The sequence below is a fragment of the Clavelina lepadiformis genome, chromosome 5 (genome assembly GCF_947623445.1).
Source record: "Clavelina lepadiformis chromosome 5, kaClaLepa1.1, whole genome shotgun sequence".
NCBI lineage: Eukaryota > Metazoa > Chordata > Ascidiacea > Aplousobranchia > Clavelinidae > Clavelina > Clavelina lepadiformis.
This window is the reverse complement of record NC_135244.1, coordinates 13,121,993-13,136,400: the sequence shown is the minus strand read 5'-3', so window position 1 is coordinate 13,136,400 and position 14,408 is coordinate 13,121,993. Positions and strand designations below refer to the sequence as shown.

The window sequence follows — 14,408 nt, the reverse complement described above, 5'->3', positions numbered from 1 at the left end:
TATTATAATTCGTTGCGTATATACACGAGTAACATATTGCTGAGTGATAGAATGAAGGAAACCATTGTTTAGACTTTAGAACATTGTCCTGTTGGAAGTAATTTAAGCTTTGTTTCTTTTTGCAGAAGTACAAAAAGTTGTAGGGTGTTTCTAGATTTGAAATTCTCAACGGATATGCGATTAATTTCATAAAAGTACCCTGCTAAAATTAGTGTGCCACAAACCGCATATTTGTTATCTTTCCTTTAAGTGGATTAACAGGAATCAATAGAGGGGAGTTAAATCCACTACAATGTATATTCTCAGGCTGGGAAGGATTGCTATCTGTGCAGGCTGCTGCCTTATCTTGCTCCTATTAACCAGCAATGTCGAAGGTAATGGAATTGTTAAATTCATATCATACTTGTTTTCTTTTAGCGAGTTTTATGAACTTTTTTTTAACAGTTTCACTTTTCATTTTTAGTAAACTTACTGTTAAACTAGTTCAATCACTTAAGTTCTTTCGTTGTGATAACGAAATGTAAATATATCCGCATTAACGTCTTTATTCCTGACCTGAAGTTGTTAACAATTCGTGACTAAGGGTGACTTACCTACGCATAATTTATGCGATAAAGCCACGTCGATCGCTATGACAATATTATTTGAAAGATAGTTTATCCAAGACAAATAATCTTTTGTTTCTACGCTTATTAGAAAAACTTTTTGATTGCTGAAGTCTTGCTGCGTTCTTGTGAAACGATACAATGGTTAAGTCTGTTATGTAGAACGCCCGATTTTAAAGGCTGGGTTCAAGGTTTTTTGGGATTAGCTTTTTGAAGTTAATGAGAGTTTATTAGAAAGCGATAGCAACTATCATGAATCAATGAAGTACTATTTGTTTATTCGATTGATAGTTCTGTAACAGAGGGCGTCGTCTTCTGCAATCTCACTTCGGCAAATAATCTTATCTTCCACTCTCTGTTTCAAACATTATACTAATTAAACTAACACTCCTGATTTTTGTTTACCATGCAAACCGTTGTTTCGTATGTGGAAATTTTGTAAACCGGTCAGATTATTCGTGACACTTCAGTAGGCTTCAGCCATAGTGAAAAGTGAAAACCAGACACACAACTATGCCAATGTATAACATTTCAGCATTTCAACAGTGTAGTCTAAAGAGCACACAGCGTTCTAATCGATTTAATCACAGATGTGATTCTTGTTCAAAGTTGATTACATTTCGGGAGTGACAAATTCACCTTTCCTTATTAATTAGTCTTCTTCCTTCACTGTAATAACCGTTTTGTCCCAGTGGAAAACCGTTTTTGGGATTTGGTGTCTTTTGCCGACTATTTTAAGGAATGTTATAATTATAATGCAAACTTACTGCGCATTGCTTCATGACTCAATTACTTGTTGACTCCTTCGTACGTTTAAAAAAAAAAACAATCGAAGTAGAATGCTTAGCAGAAATGATATTTATACTTACTCCCTTTTATAAAAATAAAGCCTAATAAATTTCGTATTTTTCTGATTACTGATCCTTTGCAAATTAGACAAACGTGCTGTGGTTATTGACAAGTCATTTGTTGAGATAGGCTATTACCGTCCGTTGATGAAAGCAATGGAGCACAATTAGTACTCCAAACAATTTTCGTTTTTGTTCACCTTACACTTAACCAAAGGTGTTCCTCAATACAAGTAGGCCTAATGCAATAGGAATCATCACTGACATACGCCTTTTTTAAACTTTTTTGGCGATATAAAATTCTTACCCTTTGTCTTTATCATTAGGTCGACTGAATTTTGGTTTGCCTGGTGGAAAGAGATTTCCTGTATCTAACGAACTAGCATGTGAAGGATACCCTATTGTACTAAGATGTCCAGGAACAGATGTTATTGAGGTAGCCTAAGTTTGTGCGTAATCATTTGATATATGACATCTTTCCATGTAGTTTGTCATCATTTATGTTGAAAATTTACATTTTTTATCAATAGTGCAGTTGGATTAGCGACAATTCCTGTTAGACGATGTACGTTTGGCGCTAGAGCAGACCATAATTATGTATGGTTTTATTTTCGAGCGTCATTAACGACTAGCCTGTATTTTTTCCTTCAGCTCGAATATGGAAATGGTCACCTATTGTATAAGACCAATCCTCATGTTTATTAATATTTTATGCGTTATTAACCGAATTATAGGTGGTCACAGCGGAATACGGTCGTCAAAACGCAGAGACGTGCGCCACTTCTTCAAAATGGATGAAAAACACGGCGTGCTTTTTGCCGGAGGCTTCTGATATTATGTCGACAAAGTAAGTCTGTCTTTGTGAAAGATGTCTACTTAAACTGTTTAATCCTTTATTGCTCTCGATAAATAGGACGGTTTCCGCGTCATTTTAATACGTTTATGTTGGTAAAATGCAATGTGCAGTGAATCAACGCTTCAATACTTCCGCAGTTCATCACCGCGACGTTTTGTTCATAAGAAAATTAAAATCGAAACTTGAGCGTTAATGAAAATTCCAATATACTCCCGAAATTTCAGACTATATCTTTGCCTTTTGTGTGTTTGTTATTAATAACGTGCGACCATGCGTTTCGTACCACGCATTGCAATGCAACTAAAAGTATAGGTCAGCAAGACAAAAACACGCATAGACTAAAGGAAATTGATTAATATAAACGTCTTTGTGAACAATGCTTATTTTTGTTGGCATTCTTTGAATTACCTTTGTTTGCGTAACATGACCTTGCATCAAGCAAGTTTCCCAGCATATTTTCAAAATCCTCGAAAAATCGGTGCGCTGTGTTGACTTCAGTCGCATCTCGCATTACTCTTTGAAGCATTACAGCCATAAATCAAGCCGCGTCTTGTAATCTTCTGATTAATCTCTGTACCTCCAAATCCTGTATCTTCATACGTTTCAAGATGATAAAGTATTTTCTTAAACTGTTAAATTTTTATAGCATGTTCTCGCAATTTTTTTTAAATGAAAACAAGGACAGTGTGTTGTACAGAAGTACAGAGTACTTGCCACCTGGTATGTCATATAACGCGCCATAAACCTAATTTGGATGAAATTTTATGCTCCAATGCGTGTGAAGGATCGTAGGTAATAGCCCTGCTACCCATACTTTTCGTGCACTTAGGCTATTATCATGTACCATAAAAAACGCGTGTTGCAAAATTTTTAAAACTAGTGGAACCCATTGCACTAGTGCACAGGTAAAATTGTTCCATTAAACGTTATCTTATCAGAAAAATCTTTGTTTTGCTAAAGGTTATCTGCACGCTTGTCAGAACTGGATACATGGCGTCTGCAGATTTCTAGAATGTTAATATTATGTACCTTTTCACAGGTGCAACAACAAAACTCAATGTATTTTGACTGTCTCCGATCAAAATTTTCCTGACCCTTGCTCTGGAACACACAAATATCTTCAAGTGACATTTCGATGTGTCAAGTATAGTAAGAACATTTCTGTAATACTTTGGACTTGTTACGAATTGATATTTTGCTACTTGCCAAGAACAAACGTAAAGTTAATGCCTTGGTATCTGTGCTCATAGTGTTTGGATGTCCTGGCACCCTGACTGGTATCGGAAGCAATAGGACATTTTCGGTTCCTATGGAGCCAAGACCTGGATCATGGAGCAAAGATTCCGTTTACAATCCAAACCACATTTATTTTGTTCCGAGTTCCCAGCTGACTGTACAGGTAAACTAGTGTTTGAGTTTTTTGTATTTTAATTTTGTAGTTTAATTGAACTTTTAGAATTTTGTTTTCACTGCAGTAAATACCAACATTATACTGCTTTTTAAATTAGGAATACGAAAACACTGACGATTTTCTTGCTGGGGAATCAATCAAGATTTACAATTTACCAGCTCCTATTTCCGGAACCAATTACGTTATATATGATGGAAACATGTATTACGTTAAGGTACTAATTTTATATACCTTGCTGTGTTCCACGTTTTACTATCATTTATTTAATTATTTGCCCTATTTTCGTCAATCAATGCACAGGCGCAAAGTCGTCAGATTTTGAAGTTCAACTTTCGCTCTCAAATTCGAATGCGTGAAGGTTCTATCCCTCTACAAAACAGGCTAAGTAGAAACAGACGTACCAGTTCCAATACCATACGCTTGGCTGTTGATGAAGATGGCTTGTGGGTTATATATACTGACACATATATTTCTGGGAGACTGATAATCAGTAAAATGAACAAAAATACTTTACAAATCGAGGTACGTACTTTCTGGATTACTTCTGCATTTTTTGTAATTATTTCAGAGAATATGGCTTTAACTTTTACAAACATTTGCAGAGAACCTGGAAAACGTCTTATCCACATAACTCAGCAGTGCACACTTTTGTTATATGCGGTGTTGTGTACGTTGTCGGTTCACGCTCCGGTAGTATTGAATATATGTACAATACTAACCTCAATTCTGGGAATGGCCGATCTGTATCTATTGGGTTTGATAGCAATCGACCCTACTCACCCTCCGATCCAATAGGATTACGGGGTCGACGAAGTGCTAGGTTGGCTCCGAGGAGAATGTTTTCGTATCCAGCCGCTCTACGCTCAAATTCACGCAACTTTGTAAGCTACAATATTACGTCGTTAATGTACAATCCAAGGGAGAGACTTTTGTATGCATGGGAAGCTAACACGGCCACAGCAGTTTTTTACAACCTTCATTTCGGATTACCAGACCCAGTAGAAGGTTGGTAGATATTATTTTTTGCAAAGATGCCTTCACTGCCTATACGCTATGAAAATGGGTAATCATAAACTTATTGTATATTTGCGTTTTTACATGTCATAAGGGTGCGAGACGTGTTGCTGTGATATGCTAACTGTTCGGTTATCAAGTAGCTACTCAAATTTCAAATTTACAAGATTTGTTTAATTTATGCCCAACAGGTGAAAAGCCAACGACAACGACCACTACACCGCCCACTACAACCAGTTTGACTCATACTTCGCGTGAAACAGAACCTCCCTCCCCCACATTGTTTCCAGACACATCAGAAGTCGTCCCTTCAGTGCCGAGTTGTCCAGCAATAACAAGGGATGGGATTAACTGCCTTGAAACCAGAGGCGACACTTCTTGTCGCGCCCATTGTCCCAACCGTAGTGAAGGTATGTAAATGCATCCAATTTATACTTTTCAAATCTGGTTCGAGTAAGTGGTCGATTTCATTGATGGTTTATGATATCAAGTGCATTCTTTCAATTGGCTAGACTGCTAATATACCAGTAGTAAAAGCGTTAGCGCCGCATATTGGTTATGAGGTTGGGCAAACGCCTTGCCAAACACAATATTGCGTTTATTTTCACTTCACTTGTTTTAAGACTTGTGTGGTTTTTGTTTTTTCATTAATAGACATATATAAGCAAGTGATTGGTTTCAGACGTTTATCTAGGCCTGCGTATAAGCTAGACCCCATATTACTAACCTCGCATTTACGTCACGAGACGCCATGTATATTGTTGTAACAGTGAAGTCGGTCGGAAATTTTTTGTTGAGACTTGCGGATAGTTGTGATAAGCCACTATTATTACGCTGCAATTCATACATGGGCAGACGGGTTTGATCAAAGCAAGATTGATGCGGTGATAAAAGTGGGTTCACTTTAAATTCAATTTGGTTGACAACAATGCGTCTGTAGCTGGAGGTAAAAGACATCGGGGGAGGGCCTGTAATTACGTTTTCCAAAACCCATCTGCCAAGTGGCGTTTATCGTTCGCAAGTGGGGCGTATGATTTTATTTCCGTCTTAAAAACACTAAACGTTCTTAAATTATAACCTTCAGTATTTGTCGAATGGCGGTGCGAGTACGACAAAGCTACACGGCAAGCACAGTGGGATATGAATGGGCCCGACATGTCACAATGCCTTTCATGGATCAGTGAGATCGAAACGAGTTTAAAAAATGGTAAGTAAGTCCTGTGTATGCATGTAATTTCTTACCAGAGAGAATCGATGGTCTACTTTTGGTCAAAACAACCTCTGCTCTATTTACTTAATACCGGTCGTATTTATACATAGGTGAAGCTGACCCGTTGACTGCTTCAAACAGTTTGTCACGCGGGTTATCGACGATAACTCAAGATGACAAGTTAATTACATCTGACGACATAACAAGAACGGCTCAAATCATGAAAGAAATAACCTCAGTGCTGCTCGAAAGTTCTTTATCTCCGACGGAAACACAAAGTTATCAATTTGTAGATGTAAGTTGATCATCGTATTCCTGATAATAAAATAGAATAGCCATGTATAAGGCTTAGGCCATACCGGTGAAATCAAATTTCAAATTAATTTTATCAAATTGCCTAACATGGTGGGTATTTTTCGTCTGACTTTATCTGACTTTTCACGGGTTTATGTAACAAGTTATTTGGCATTGCAGCGACGTTATATTTAAAACTTTTTTACCTAAAAATTGATTCATTTCGGGAGAACATCCCGCCGATGCGTCAAAGGAAACCTCTTACGACAGCAGTTCGCTAGTTCAAAATCTATCTTTTTCGTTATGTCACGTGTATTCAGTTATTGATCAGGCTCGTGTGAATAAAATAATCTCGAATAGACCGCCCGCCCGTACATATATTCTCTTTCTGGGCAACGCAAAGAGACGTAAAACAAACAAAATCCTCGTCAGAGCAAAGAATGCCGAACATCAAGGCAGTTTCTGACTCATTTCCATCGCTTTGCGTCACCGAAGAAAAGATGGAGCAAAAATAAACAGTGAGATGACTTCTTTCGTCGCCCGTATGCCTGAACGCTAATATGGCTTGGTGTCTTGCTTGCGCGGTATATAGTCATGTATATAAGACTTGATGAAAGTTTCAAGTACGTTCGATGCCCAAAGTTTTTGGCCAGATCCGATTTCTTTCCTTGCACTTATACTCAAAGCCTATTGAGAAACGGCAGTATTATGCGATTATTTTGTGTAACATCTATTTAAATCAGGTTTGTATAATACGTTTCTTAACCATCGGTAGCGAATTTAAATTTGGTGGTGAATGATAATAGCGAAAAGATAACGTTCTATTGGCCAACTGAGCTCGGGAAAATTGGAAGGGCGCATAAAGCAATTTTTTCTCAGCAAATCGTTTTACCGGCATCGACTCGACCTTTGTTGGAAATGCGGAAAGTGACGTTTATCAGCACATTTGCGTTGGAGATTGGTCAGATAAATTATTCCGTAACCCACAAAATTGAACAGCCTTAAGCATAAACGAGACTTCAATCTTAAAATACTACGCCCTGCTACATGAGTATTGAAATATGTTTGATTTAGTATTTCCTTCACAAGTTGAAGTTTGAATAATAACAAAATAATATTTGACAATTGTTTTTCTCGTACGATTTAAAGGATGTTTCAACTTCGGCTAGTTTTCTGTTGGATAAAAGAATGAAAGCAGCTTGGGATGAAATGAGTGATGATAACAGATACAGCAATGTTGATGCTATTATGTCCAGTGTTGAGAATGCTGGCCAGGTTATGTCACAATATCTAGCAGGAGACCTGTCAAGTCAGTCGAAAGTAAAAGGTTGGTCGACAACAACGTCTGTAGGCTACAAACATTTTGTAGCTTGCATCCTTACGATAAACTTTAGCTTTTATATCTTGATTTTGTGATTTTAATTTTTTTCGAATTGTAAAGAGTAGTAAAATTTACATATGAAACAAATTGATACCAGTATTTTCTTTACTATATAACGTACTAGTATGCACTAATTGCTGTGCAGATTCTACTACCGTGGCCAAACCAGAACTATTGCTTCGTGTTGATATCGTACAAACACCACGTGCTGAGACTGTTGTATTTCCACGAAATTCCAATAACCCAGCTTCTGAATGGTCAAATGTCGAAGATAAAATCATCATACCACGAGAAACTATTAGAAAAGAACAACACGGTGCAGAATTTACTTTGTATTCAAAAGATATAATTTGACTAATTTAATATATGATCCGTTTGATCCATAAAGTGATTAAATATTAAAGATCACTGATCACTGATCAGAGAATAATTTTCTTAAAATTGAACTAAGATAATTTTTTTATTTTTAAACATTTTTAATCATTATTTTGGGTTTGCTAACATATGCAATATTTACAATCTTTCTGATATTTTTGATCCGCAATAAATTGCAGCTTCCATTCATTGCAACTACTGCGATGAAACCTTCGCATGAGCAATTATGAATTATGTAGACTGTTTACTGTTATACTATCTTTTATGTCGTTGTACATGCTGCAGCAACGATATCAGTAGGTATACTAAACATTGTTTTCTTTTTGTAGATGTTACTTCTTTAATATTTGCATTATATAACAACTTGGGAACATTCGCTAAAGCTAACGTGGAAGGTCTTGAACCGGCTGAAGATTGGAAAGTTGACTCTCGAGTGATATCTGCATCTTTGGTGAAATCCGAGGAAAATGCACTTCGTAATCCTTCTATACGTTTTGTGTTAAAAAATTTACAGGTGAATTTTTCACTGGTTCTTTTGATTCAAAGAAGGCTGTGATGTAAATTGTTTTTTCTTGATTGATTTTTTTATATTTGATCGACTTGAGTTGCGTTTGAAGTTATCCGCTTTTAAATAATTCATTGGCATGTCTTAAATAATATTTATACAATTAAATCGTTTTTTTCTTGATATAAGCTAATACGGATACAGACATAACAAAATCTTTCTGTTTCGATGAACATGAAAGTAACAGGGTTTCCAAATAATAACTAAGTGTTTAGACAACGATCGATTATATTGGATATTATCACTTTCAATTAAAATGGACAACATTTCTTTGCCATACAACATATATTTTGTAAAGATTAATACTGGTTTGTTTGGCCAGGAGTTGTTTTAGATTAAACCAAGCTGAATTACAAATTAACAATTTTAAAATCGCCACTCTGAAATTAGACGATATCTTGAACCAGTTTAGTTTGAACACTCAGACAGGAAATACGACTCGCCCTGAGATACCAAACAAACATTCTGGGTCAGTGAACTTATAGTCGGTGGAATACCAACATTGCTTGCGTGTACTAAACGGCCAATAGCAGAAGTCTTTAATTGGCCATTGTAACATATATGGTAACCATCTATGTCATGTGACTGGATAGAAAGTCTGAGGATTACTAATGTAAGAATGACATTACCTACAATCCACTAGTGAACGTCACATTTTATGTGCATAATAATGCTACTTTACAGGTCAAATTATACGTTTGCTTCAACATTTAACATTAACTTCTAATTACAAGTAGATTTATGGTTGCTCACTGACTTGACTCGTAATCATCTAATTTTGAAACATTGTATTGTTGCGTAGGTGTCTGAAGCCCAGAGAAAATGTGTCTACTGGAGCTACTCACAGAGGTAAGATGATGAAATAATTATAATCTTTATTCCACAAGTTGTTCTTCTGCAAAGCAGTAGTTAAAAATTTTTATATTATGTATCTTGTTGAATCACATTTCAATTGGTAGCTTAAAGATCGGAAGCTGGCGGACAGATGGCTGTGAGGTTGTTACTACAAATTCGACCTACACAGAATGTTCCTGTAATCATTTGACGAGTTTTGCTGTACTGGTAAATGTGGCTGCAACTCCTTTACCTTCTCCAACCCACGAACTTGCTTTGAGTATTGTAAGCAGCATTGGGGTATCCGTGTCCTTAGTATGCCTTGCCATTTGCATTTACACATTTTCTGCTTTCAGGTGCGTTTGCTTCTATTTTGTTTTATTTTCTATAAATTATCAAACGTTATGTAAAAAAATATCATAACCCAAATTTTGTTTATTTTGCAATGCACAGTGAAACATCAGAAAACCTAAATATACAAATATATTAACTATGTCATGTTTTGCGTAGAAACCTCCAAAATGATCGCAACACAATTCACAAACACTTGTGCCTGAGTTTGTTTGTTGCCGAGGCTGTATTTTTAATTGGTATCAACCAAACCTTCAACCGTGTGCCGTGTGCCGTAATAGCTGGCATCTTGCATTACACATTCTTAGCAGCATTTATGTGGATGGCTTTGGAAGGATTTCAGCTTTACGTAATGCTTGTCGAAATATTTGAAGGACGATCGAGATGGAAGTGGTATTATCTCATTGGTTACGGTGAGTTTTTTGTAAATATTCCGAACTAGTGCGCTACAATGCTTCTTCATGTAAGTCTTGCTGCGGTCAACTGAGAATATTTTTTGCTGTTATCAGGTGTACCAGCCGTTATTGTTGGAGTCTCAGCTGCGGTTGACAGTAATGGCTATGGTAGTACTCAGGCTTGCTGGCTCAAAGTTGATTCTGGTTTCATTTGGAGTTTTGTTGGACCCGTGTGCGCAGTAATTTTGTGCAACCTCGTCTTTCTTTCGATTACTATTTTCAAAATGTACCGTCACACCATCTCGTATACAGACGCATCAAAAGTCAACAGCGTTAAGTGAGTTAACTTGTTGTTGGTCGTTAAAAGATTATTGTGTAAATGATAAAATTGTAAAATGTTGTTGGTATACAACAGGGCTGCTGTTCGTGGTGCGTCTGTTCTTTTATGCCTTCTTGGTATAACCTGGGCGTTTGGAATATTGTGGGTGTGGGAACAAGCACCTATTATGGCTTACTTATTCTGCGTTTTTAACGCTTTCCAAGGGCTATTTATATTTGTCTTCCACTGCTTGCTCCAGAAGAAGGTAAGCTACTTTGGGGATATTTCAACTATTTATCAGGAGTATAGTTAGATACGCTGTGCAGCTTTTGTTGATAAAAACGTGGCAGCAACGGCACGGCCTTTTTACTGCGTCATTTGCAATGTAAATAAAGCATGACTGCCAGAGGGCCGTCACTTAGCGCGTCTTCGAAGCAAGTTGGGTAAAATAAGGCGTATAAAATTTCCGTTGATCGTATAGAATGTGGCAATGAAGCGTATTAACTTATGTTTATCTGTATAGGTATAAGTATATTTTTGGCATATACGTTAATACTCAGAAACAACGTTTACAATTCAATGAAACTTTCTGTAGTCATTGAACTAATATGACATGTTCTAGTGATGATACAGTATGATGTCATTTTCAATAATCTTCGCGTTACGGTAAAAACATCTTAAGCCAGTGTCTGGTTTCATTCATCGTGATGAATAGTGTAGACGCTAAAAGGAGAAACCCTCCATTTGCAAAAGCGTATATCCTTTGACTTCGGATGTTCCTCACAAGATAATCTGATATCTCACTTGACAAGTAAACTTTAGAATTTGACACAAATATTTTCACCTTAAAAGTACCGGTGTTTTGCTGCTAATGGCGATCGTATAAGCTGCCTTAATCTTCAAATTGTTAGAAAAACTGTCCATTGGTTTACGCTTGGATAAATATATGCGTGTAACATGTCTTCATATGTCGGAGTTTGTACTCGTTCACAGGGGGGGAATTTCAATTTTGAATTGGACATTAGGAAAACGAACCTGTCATACAACTGGTTTGCGTAACCTTGGATTGATATATAATGTAATACATTAAATTGATAGGATCGCGAATGACAATATTCAAACCTTGAAGAACCATTACGCACACATGTGTCATTATTTGTATTTTTAGATTTTCTTTTGTGAGCAGATTTTGTGTACCTTAAGTCCGTCATTATAATAAATATTTAATTAATGATGAATTTAAATTGAATTTTTCGACATGGCCTTTCAACATGTGTCCCGATTATAACTACAGCGATCTGCTGTTTAAGACAGGGCGCTAACGGTTTATTGTTATCTATTTCAGTCTAGCGTATCGCAACGGCGGTTATTTTGTTGGATATTTAAACCAAATTCCACAATTGTCTTAACTGTGATTTTTAATAAAACTTTTCAGGTCAGAAGTGAATACAGTCGGTGTATTGATCGAACCTGGTGCTGTCGCAAGAGGTCGCCAGAGTCTTACGTTAGCAATAGTATGTCGTTTTCAAAGCAATACACACCAGCTCGCTATTCTTCAGCAACTACTCACAACTCGACGGCGACCACGCAGGCAACAAGTGTAAGTGTTTGTAACATACTATGAGATTATTATAATGTTAGCCATGGTAATGATATATTCCAACGTTTCACTGAAGAAAATTTTTTTACTGCACTTGCGTAACGCGTCACCAATGTGAAAAAAGAAAAGAATTACTGTACTTTCATCCTGAATTCTGAAAAGCATGTTAAAGTTTTAACGAGTAATTTGCATTTATTGCTTCCTAAATTTTATTGTTGCATTGCATCATTAGTATTTTTACACGTCATCGACTACATCTGTTTCATTGGTTACAATATTAATTCAATAATCTGTTTAGTCGCAAGGGCAACTACAGCGTATGTGGAATGAAACATTAGTTGGTACCCACCCAAATGAAGGTTCCATGCTTAATTCTCACAACATGCCGGCAAGAGGTAAGATAGAAAAACATGTCTTTTGCAGGCAACGTTTACTCAGCGTTTTTGTTTTTTGATACTGTAATGTCCGACACACACGGTAGCTTAAATTTAGAGGTTACTAAGTTATTCATTAAATGAATATTCTTAAATTTAAATTTTGTTGATAGCTGACACAATTCTTGTTCTATTTAACAGAAAAATCTTGCACCGTTCCTAACCAAAGGCGAGCAATTACACAACAACATTCTTCGTCATCGACTCAGTTACGTAGGATGAGCGACGACCGAATGTTAGACGCAAAAAATGAATCAAACCAAAGTCGAAGTCATGAAGACGAAATGTTTGTGACCGCAAAGGCACCTTGCCTACCTCACGATGCCTTGGTTGGACAGGTAGGAGAAGACGCATACGACCACTTACAACGTCACTGTCATCCTAACGAATTGTACGGTCACGAACGCACTCGCCCATGTACACACGATGGCGAGTGTGCTCATATTCAACACTCAAATACTTGCCGTGCAGACCCATACAAGAGTCAACCGCGGCTTCAAGCCCACTCTAAAACGATGAATCACATTAAAGCGCTACAAAGTCGGGACCTTTGTTATGACAAAGAAGACGTTAATCTACAACGACGTCCGGAGTTTCAAAGAGCTAGCACTTTATCTAACACTACTTCGGTTGCGTCTGCATTGGATTGGGAAAAAGGTTACCCCATAGCAGCTTCGCGAAGATTTTCGCAACCCACAAGATCTAATGAAAGTACTTGCTCACATTGCGAAGACCCGCACCCAGAAACTAGACGACTACTAACATCTAATACTTCTACACCTTCACCGACACAGTATGACAAACATTCGGTAAAACTTCTTCGGCCCATAGCACACCATTCACAACGGCGTTCTATCACCAGCTCCGAGTCGGACGATCCTATTGTAAATGACTTTAGTGCTAGTAGTAGTGCTGGATCATCGTGTGGCAACCCGGCTTCTCTTACTCGAACAATCGGAGGCAGACAATCGTTAATTTCAAGTACCATCATTGAAAATCAGGATAATCACATAAATTACGAAACGAGACCCTATCATCCCGAGGGCTGGAGTGGCCATTACAGAGACGAAAATGACTTGGAAGTACAGCGACTTACCGATCCCGTGCCATCTAATTGTAAAACGCAATATAAGCAGAGTGAGCCATGCAGCACTGACAGTCAGCGAGATTCAGCCTTCTACCAAAGCACACCTGATTTAGATTCGAGTCCAGCAATGCATTGTATTTCAAAGTCGCGCGATGGTAGCCCAGATATCACCACCAATGTTACTCACCGCCATGGCCTTAAAGCTTCGGATAAACACCGTTATGTGATGACACCTGTAGCAGCATCCCAAGAAAGAGGCACGGTCAAAGATGGAATGTCCGATGGCGTACGTGCCAGTGAAGGCACGAGGCGTACTAGTGTAATGTCCGAAGACTCGCTTTGTCCTGATCGTAACAATTTTAATGCCGCCAGCGATTCGTATTATGATGGAAGGCGCGAATCCGGTGAAATACTGAGAACAAATATACCGCATGGAGCTGAATATAGCCAGGATTATGAATCCAGGGCAATACTAGACTCTACCGGTCGAATGATGACTTGTTTGTAGGGTACGCAATTTGAATTTGCGGTGATGGTTGGTGACATTTTGTTGATGTCTGATAAAATCAGACGTATTTCTACCCTAGTTTTGTTCCGTTTTTGTTTTTCACGTTTAGTCGAATTTTTTCACATATCGCTGGAGATAAGGTACAAACGTTATTTATTATTATTATCGGCATTATTTTCGACAATTATATGCTCTTTTATTTGATACTGTTGCAATTGTTTTTACAAACTTGTATGTTTGCCGATATTAAGTGTTTTCAAACCGTACAAGCGGACACGTTCAATACAGTGCACTGAAGCTGATGTAGTTCTTGTCATTCAT

The 14,408-nt window shown here is 37.4% G+C and overlaps 1 protein-coding gene across 1 annotated transcript; it reads left to right on the top strand.

Moving 5' to 3' along the window:
• Positions 1 to 109: 109 nt before the first annotated feature.
• Positions 110 to 14,389, top strand: LOC143459410 (adhesion G protein-coupled receptor L3-like). The gene is made up of 22 exons (XM_076956559.1): positions 110 to 374; positions 1,780 to 1,889; positions 2,188 to 2,300; positions 3,349 to 3,458; positions 3,560 to 3,708; positions 3,818 to 3,934; positions 4,021 to 4,242; positions 4,323 to 4,725; positions 4,926 to 5,144; positions 5,819 to 5,941; positions 6,055 to 6,239; positions 7,388 to 7,565; positions 7,765 to 7,935; positions 8,324 to 8,508; positions 9,362 to 9,408; positions 9,519 to 9,749; positions 9,904 to 10,157; positions 10,254 to 10,476; positions 10,555 to 10,723; positions 11,894 to 12,058; positions 12,357 to 12,453; positions 12,634 to 14,389. Exons 1-22 carry the CDS (start codon positions 293 to 295, stop codon positions 14,085 to 14,087), a joined length of 5,007 nt encoding a protein of 1,668 aa, XP_076812674.1. The 5' UTR covers positions 110 to 292; the 3' UTR covers positions 14,088 to 14,389.
• The last annotated feature ends 19 nt before the right edge of the window (positions 14,390 to 14,408 follow it).